The sequence below is a fragment of the Limulus polyphemus genome, unplaced genomic scaffold, assembly GCF_000517525.1.
Source record: "Limulus polyphemus unplaced genomic scaffold, Limulus_polyphemus-2.1.2 Scaffold117, whole genome shotgun sequence".
Taxonomy (NCBI): Eukaryota; Metazoa; Arthropoda; class Merostomata; order Xiphosura; family Limulidae; genus Limulus; species Limulus polyphemus.
Window position 1 is genome coordinate 349,422 of NW_013665727.1, and position 8,408 is coordinate 357,829.

The following is an 8,408-nucleotide window of genomic DNA, read 5'->3' on the forward strand; positions in this document are numbered from 1 at the left end:
CAAGACTAAGTAAGTTACTATATAATACGTAAAGGTTGGGGTTTGAGAATGTTACTATTTTAATAAAATATAATAATGTTACGAAGGTAGTAACCAAAGAGATTAAGTTATTCAATAATACTAAAGGTTGGGGGTTTGAAAATGTTCTATTTTAATAAAATATAATAATGTTACGAAGGTGTAACCAAAGACAGTAAGTTACTCAATAATCAAAGGTTTGGGGTTTGAGAATGTTATATTTTAAAACATTCGAGGGTAAGCATTTTCCAATAATTAGAAATCGATCCAATATTACTGAATTATACCGAATTAGGTTACAATAACTAGAAACCAGTGAGATGTTTTTGAGATGTGTTATTTTGCGTTCTTGAGCTTCACCTCTACAAAGGTTTTTAAAAACCGAAACAAAGATCGATGTTATTTACTATAAAACCTTAGTAGTATTTTCAAACAAAGGATTTTATTAATATGTTCTTCCTATTCGTTTATACACAACGTAGACATTACTTTATAAACGAAAATCTAACTCGAAATAGCCCGTTTTTTTCTTTTTCTTTTACAAAAACCAAACAATAAATATAACGTTAAGTTTTCTAAGAGATAAAAAATATAATTTTAACATTTTTAAATAATGTATTATCTTCACATTTTGATGGATTTTTTCACGAGACAAATACTGCGTGCAAAATATTAACTATTTAGAAAAATAAAGCTAATTTCTTTATAGAAAAGCACACATACTGTTAGATATAAGATAAAGGCAATAAAAATGTAAGAAAAGCACAAATACTGTTAGATAAAGGCAATAAAATGTAACTTACTTTTGATATTGTGAATTTTGATAGAAACTAATCCTTTTTCATGCTATGAAGGACTGAGCTTCAAATCTTTAGCTTTCAAGACAGGTTCTAGAATGTTGAAAAAATGCATTCAATGCTTTTAAATTGTATATTTATTTTTTCAGGCCAAACAAAGCCTACGTTTTTGTGAGTTTACCTCCATTTAACAAAAATTGCATATTTTTAATTGAATATTGTTTTGATGAAAAACTGGAGATAACCCAAATAAAATCAATAGTAAAACTCTAAACAGTTAAACTGGGATATAGCTCAAAAATATACACTAACACTAAGTTAGTTACTGTTTCGCTAAAAGTCCAGTGTTTGTACTTGTCTAACAAGATTACATGACACTTCAGTTAATCAGTATGCAAAGATAAGAAAATGCCAGCCAATCCAATCTTAGTGTTACGAATGCACCGACCAATGCAATCGTTGTTTCAATACTTTCATTTTTAAAAGGCTTTAATAATTTCCAATAACATCATATACGTTAGATCTTGGGACTTGCTATAAGATACTAATAAGATAATTAAATCATCAATTAAAATTCTGTGTAAATATGGATAATATTACAAGATTTAAAACAATTAATGTCTGTGGGTCATGGCCTGGCATGGCCAGGTGGTTAGGGCACTCGACTCGAAATCTGCGGGTCGCGGGTTCGAATCCCCGTCACACCAAACATGCTCGCCCTTTCAGCCGTGGGGGCGTTATAACGTTACGATCAATCCCACTATTCGTTGGTAAAAGAGTAACCCAAGTGTTGGCGGTGGTTGGTGATGACTAGCTGCCTTCCCTCTAGTCTTACACTGCTAAATTAGGGACGGTTAGCGCAGATAGCCCTCGTGTAGCTCGAAATTCTAAACAAAACAAACAAACTGTGGGTCATTAAATATAAATTTTTATTTTTAAATTATGTAAAAATAAAGCTTTTATACAGTATGTGTTTAAACATGCGGATTTTGTTTTAAGATTCATAATGAACTGAGACAACTGATAAAACATTACTCAATTAACTTTTGAAAAGAATGTAATTCGTTCATTATGTCTTCCAGTGGATTAACGTTAAGGTTAGGGACTTACAAACCTAAAAAGTGGGTTTCGATTTTCTACGGTAGACAGAGTGCATATAGCCTATTGTGTAGCTTTGTGCTAAAGCAACCAAAAGAAACGTTCATTTTATTGAAAATAAAATGGGACACTTTATACGTATGCATATTTTAGATAACGTTGTTAAGTTTTAAAGCGCTTATCTGTGAAAATATTTTTCAATTATATCGTAAACATTTGAAACAATAAAACCTGATTAATCTTTTTTACGTTTTTCTATATTATCTGTGGCAAATCTGGCATTTTTCCTCAATAAAAAGTTATGATCTTGTCTAATACCATACTGATCGAACAAAACATGATAGTAATATGTGAACTGATTATGAGCTGCAGGGGGTTGGGAGAGACTGGCTCCTATCTTTGTATTTTATTCCCTTGCAGCAAGGACTAGGTGAACATGTGAATGTCGTGCTATTCGTATAACTGGAATAAAGAAAGTATGTGGGAACCGAAATGCTTTCAAATTTACAGACACAAAAACAAAAACAAAATATAACTGCCTTATTTTAATTTTTTTCTCTCTCCCAGAAGATCGTATGAACCTTACACCTGTTTGTTTTCTATGGGATGTCGTTAATACCCATACAGTTGTTTTAAAAAATTGTGTAATGCATCTTCTGTTTCATTGTGTGCTTTTATCGAATATTCTACTATGGTAAGAATATTCTACCAAACAATTTTTTTTTTGTTAAAACTATTCAACATTCATGCAGTTGTCTTTATTTCTACAAATAAGGCGTTAAAACCTTTACTTAAGCTTTGTTTATTAAGCTATATTATGCTCTTGTTGACCCCATGCTTTCAGTATTAACAGTGTAAAAAAAAAAATTCCAACATGAGGTAAAACTTTCTCAAGTTTTTGGCATTTAGAGAATCGAAATTAGCGTAACATTTACCAGAGATTGGCATTACATGTGCGGTGTTTCTAGTTCTCTTTTACTCGCAACAGTGAACTTACTGTTATGCAGGATTTGAATAATATGCAAACAAGAGTACAGGGCCACTTATGAGGGGTGTAATTCCACGAAACATGCATAACTCAGTGACAAATGGTGTTTCGAATGATATATTGGGCTTCATATTCTTTTTTTAAAGACTTGAAGGGGTTTGATCCAACACATATCTTGTTGGTTACCGACATTAAGCTCTCAAAAAATGATAGTGTATAATTTTTTTTACTTTACCGTATCACGAATCATCTCAGAAACAGACTTAAAACTACAGTGTCAGTCAAAGAGTTTAAAAAGTGGTAAATGTCAACTGTATATTTCAAGTTACCATTGCGCATAAAGTAATTAACATCTTCGGTTTTGTTCGATAAAAACATTTAACACAATAAATCGCTAACAATGGCGGACGGAATTGAAAATATGGTTATGAAGGAATCGAATTTTGTCATCTGGTTTGTGTTCATGTGCTGATTCATATATATTTGGATGTATTTCGTTTTATAATAGTCTTTGTATTGCCGTCATTTATATGTGACATAAGTATGGAATCATCAATATACTGATATCATTACAGGTTTTTATATTAGTGGTGTACTTTAGAAGTTGACCACTGGGCAGTACCACTTGTGACTGACCCACCAACAATAAGAGTCAAACACACAGTAAGACTCGGACGATTTTGAAAGTTGTATTGATACAACTGAGTGCTAAACCTTTGTACTTAGTATCCAGGAATGTTAATACGATATTCAGTTTCAGTATAGGGTTTAAAAATTGAGGCATCACAGAAAAGAAAGACCCCTGGTGAAAGATTAAAATACATAAATTTAAATGTAATATGGTTTAGAAAAGTTTTGAAGCTCATTATTTCAAATAATTAATGTTCTAAGTTTGTTTATTTGAAGTTAAGCACAAAGCTGCACAATGGGCTATCTGTGCTCTGCCCACCCCGGGTATCGAAGCCCGGATTCTAGCGTTGTTTCATTATAACTGAACACGTTTACATATTTATACTATTGTAACTAAGAAAAAAAAATTTACTTTCTTTAAAACGTAGTTATTAAATCTCGGAACGTATACAGTTTACTTATGCAGAGACCGACATTTTCCAAACGTTTCCAGTGGTTAAGCGCACCGGTCTACTTTTAATTGCGTTTATTTAACACAGTGAGTGTAATTATATAATTTATTTTCCTTCTTTACGACCTCATCGGAAAATTGAAGGATTCTAAAGTAGATTTACACTGACTTAGTTCAATAAAGTATTTAGTTGAATATTACTCTCAGCATTTTATGATAGTTATTAATTTATGTTGGTAATATTAGGCATAAGCCCAGTGAGCAAAGACGAGTTAACTCTTGAACAGAAGTGTTCTTATAATATTTGTTAATTATGTGAACAAAATAAAAATTCACAGCTACAAATACATCACAAGATACTTGATAATGATCAATTACTAGTTTGAAAAAGAGTGAATAAAAGATGCTTGAACCTTCATATTAAAAACAATCTACTACCTATTAAACACATAATACTAATCTATTAATTTGTCATAACAAGGTTTTTAAAGAATGAGATTAAAACTTTTAGGTTATAAATCTGGAATCTCACTTCCCTCACACAGATATATATAGTAAGGCTGATACTTCGGAAACTGTCTGCTGATTTTGAAGTTTTAGATATGAAAATATGTTACTATGTATCACATAAATATATAAAAAGCTCAACTAGGTAGAAAATTTTTACGTCTCTCAGTCAGAAAAAACTGTTCGTTTAACAAACCTTTCTTCTTGTTTCTGCACAGAATATTCCTAAAATATGTCACGTTAAGAAATTTCTTGCAGCGTCACTTTAAAACAGCCTTATCCAATTAGCGTTGAGAATAAAAAAGTAAGAGATGAAGCCTACCTAAAATCTGAACTTAGGCGTTTATGACATTTTAATTACTTTATTATCTAGTAAGGTATCAAAGTGACAAGTTTCTAATATTTAGCCAGGTGTAAGATTTAGATAGTTATCAGATAGCCTTCGTGTAGTAAACAGACTTTGCATATATGCTTTCGTGACCTGAAGCCTTTCAGAGAAAATAATAAAGTACAGAACATCTGATAAAGAATGAGGCTACGTGCTCTTCACTTGAATGGTGTCTTAATAGTTTTTAGATAATCGTATAGGAGGGTTAAACCCTAATCGATTTTAGCTAGAGCTATAAAACTAATACGCTCTTGAATAACTATTACTCTTTGAAGTTCAAGGTCTTGGTAAGTTTGAGGCCCTTGACAGTCATTCAGTTAGTTTATTTTTAAGCTAAAGATTGTGGAATGTTTAATATTAAACAACACCTAACAATTACGGAATGTTTAGTATTAAATAACACCTAAAGATTGTGGAATGTTTAATATTAAACAACACCTAAAGATTGTGGTTTGTTTAGTATTAAACAACACCTAAAGATCGTGGATTGTTTAGTATTAAACAACACCTAAAGATTGTGGATTGTTTAGTATTAAACAACACCTAAAGATTGTGGATTGTTTAGTGTTAAACAACACCTAAAGATCGTGGATTGTTTAGTATTAAACAACACCTAAAATTGTGGATTGTTTAGTGTTAAACAACACCTAAAGATCGTGGATTGTTTAGTATTAAACAACACCTAAAAATTGTGGATTGTTTAGTATTAAACAACACTTTTAGTCGTATAAATTGAATGTGTAATTTACTTGCTGCATTCATTAATTTCATTGCACGTTTCGTGGTTTTTACAGTAACAGAATACTTATTTATTAATATTACTTTTTTCGAATCATTGCTCATTATATGTAATAAAGTATTTTTTGAATATTGCAGACTACTTTTTAGTCTCATATGTTTCATGTCAAAACTTAAAAACGATAACAAGTAAACAAATCAATCATACTTTCTTGTTTTTTTTCCCTAAGATTTCTACTACCATGGTTGAGTGGAATCATACAGAATCAGCAGGACTTGCCCTTTCGGGGGGATCAGATGATAGATATTTTTTGTGGATGCGTCGTCATAGTGATGACACGGCGATCACAAATTTATTTCCACATGATATGGGACATTTGATAAGAGATCATTGGCGACAGTTTCAAGCTCCGAGCTCGGAATGGTACTTCGCTATAGGGGTTATTATGTTGATATTAGAGTTAATTGGTCTCACTGGAAATTTCTCAGTAATTTACATATTTTTGACCACGAAATATTTACGGCGTCCATCAAACATGTTTATTGTCAACTTGGCGTTTTCAGACTTTATGATGATGTTTACAATCATGCCAATGATGGTTGTATCTTGTTTTAAACAAAAATGGATTTTTGGGCCACTAATGTGTGAAATATATGGAGCGTGTGGATCTGGATTTGGATCGGTTTCTATTATAAGCATGGTTGCCATTGCAATGAACCGTTATCGTGTCGTTGTGAAGGGACTGTCGAGCGAGAAACTTACTTATAAACAAGCGATCCTGTGGATTTGCCTAATATGGATCTACGTCGGTCTATGGACTTCAGCTCCTTTCTTCGGTTGGAGTTCTTATATTCTAGAAGGTAATTTTATCAACTGCTCTTTGGACTCAGTGAGCCATAACTGGAACTCTCGATCTTATGTTATTGGTTACAGCATTGGAGTGTATTTCTTACCCTTGTTTTTCCTTACATATACCTACTATTATGTTGCCAAAACTGTTATACAGCAAGAATCTGCCTTACGAAAATACAGTCGTTGTATGAGTGTCGACCAGTTAAAGCCGAGACAATCTAAAATAACAGTGGAAGCCAAATTATCTATGGTAGCTCTGATAACAGTCGTTATGTGGTTTGTTGCCTGGACACCGTATATCATTTTTATCTTTCTAGGATCTTTTACCAGTGGAAAGTTCTTCACACCATTATTAAGCTTATTGGGAGCTGTTCTTGCTAAATGTGCTTCCTTCTGCGATCCTATTGTATATGGAGTCAGTCACCCTAAGTATCGAGAAGCACTTAGAGAAAGAATGCTTAAATTCTACAAGTTTTTTTCCTGTGGTAAATGCAGGCCTACAAAGGAAAACGAAGACCACAAAAACCAGCACGAGTTAACAACAATTGAGAAAAACAATTCGACGACAGAAGCTGATCACTAAATATATATATATATAGTACGATTAGTTTGTAGGTGGAAAGGTTATCCTAAACTACTTCTCTTTTATAGACTAACTTTCAGTGCAAGCTTAGCATACCGCGTCATCTGTTGATGATAAAACGTAATAGTTGAAAAATATTAATGTAACAAAAATATTTTAGTCATACCGCAAATTTAGAAATGTGAAATTTATTACAATTTAAGATATAACATTTTCGAGTCTCAAAAGTGTTAACTAGAAATTGGTGTATTTTTTTCCCTACTTTGTTTATCACGCTTGTTTACAAATATCAAAAACACTCTTTGCTTGATTAGAATTTTCGTTCTAATCTACACAAGAGCTATCACAGGCATAATCGTCCATAATGTTTAAACCATAGATTTGAGAAAAAGCAACTAATTAATAACATCCACAGCCAACTCTTGAGCTACTCTTATCTGAGCGAAAAGTAAGGCTTAATCATTCTTAGAGCGCCCTCACAGGCTCGCTAACTACTGACCATGCCCGACCCTCAAAACAAAATGGTCGAACATATTTTCCAAATATATAGAATATTTATGTAGTAGTTAGTAGCTTCTGATGTAAATGCATGCTATCGGTTAAAAAAGTGCCTCAAGCTTAAACTAGAAGAAAAATATATTGCGAGTTCCTCTTATGTTAAATAAAATGAATACTGTATTTCTAAAATATCACGATATGTAACTGTAATGTACGTACCCTAATTACACATAGCATATAACGGTTGTTATAAAAATCATAGTGAGTTAAATACGATGATAAATACAATTAATTAGTAGATATATTTTCAGTATCGTCAATTGTATATTGTATTTGTTTTATCTCTTTCACAAATGGTTTAATGTCCCGAAATGTTCCTAATAAACCTCAAATAGAATATTTTACCTTGTGTTTTAATTGCTCATCTCTGTTATAGCTCTCATTCTTTTGTGTTAATTGTTGCGTGGTTTCTTATGTTTTTTAAATCTCAATCTCAAATAAAATATTTTACCTTGTGTTTTAATTGCTCATCTCTGTTATAGCTCTCATTCTTTTGTGTTAATTGTTGCAAGGTTTCTTGTTTTTAAATCTCAAATGATAAAATTTTCCTTTATTCTAGCATTCAAATTTTATCGGAATGGTAACGTCAAGAATATTCGAAATTGAAAAAATTGTATCATAATTATTTAGTTTGTTTAGTTTGTGCATAAAACTCGATTATTCTCGATTATTATATTCTCTTCATCTACTGTTTCTTTCTCTTAGTGTTTGCTCTGCTGCGAACGTCCAGATACAGACATTCAATATTTCATACTTTTGTGTATAATGTTATTATAACTTTGCTTGTAACATGATTTTA

General features: G+C 31.9%; 1 protein-coding gene across 2 annotated transcripts; it reads left to right on the plus strand.

The window, feature by feature from the left end:
• Positions 1-5,147: 5,147 nt before the first annotated feature.
• LOC106472120 (ocellar opsin-like) lies at positions 5,148-7,051 on the plus strand. 2 transcript variants are annotated; one of them, XM_013932750.1, is made up of 2 exons: positions 5,148-5,164; positions 5,846-7,051. In XM_013932750.1, exon 2 carries the CDS (start codon positions 5,858-5,860, stop codon positions 7,049-7,051), a length of 1,194 nt encoding a protein of 397 aa, XP_013788204.1. In that variant the 5' UTR covers positions 5,148-5,164; positions 5,846-5,857. The 2 variants fall into 2 exon arrangements, with proteins under 2 accessions (XP_013788204.1, NP_001301068.1); NM_001314139.1 differs by lacking the exon at positions 5,148-5,164 and having other exon boundaries at positions 5,858-7,051.
• Positions 7,052-8,408: the final 1,357 nt, after the last annotated feature.

Coding starts and splice junctions, on each gene's coding strand:
- LOC106472120 (XM_013932750.1), top strand. CDS start 5,858: ATGGTTGAGTGGAATCATACAGAATCAGCAGGACTTGCCCTTTCGGGG.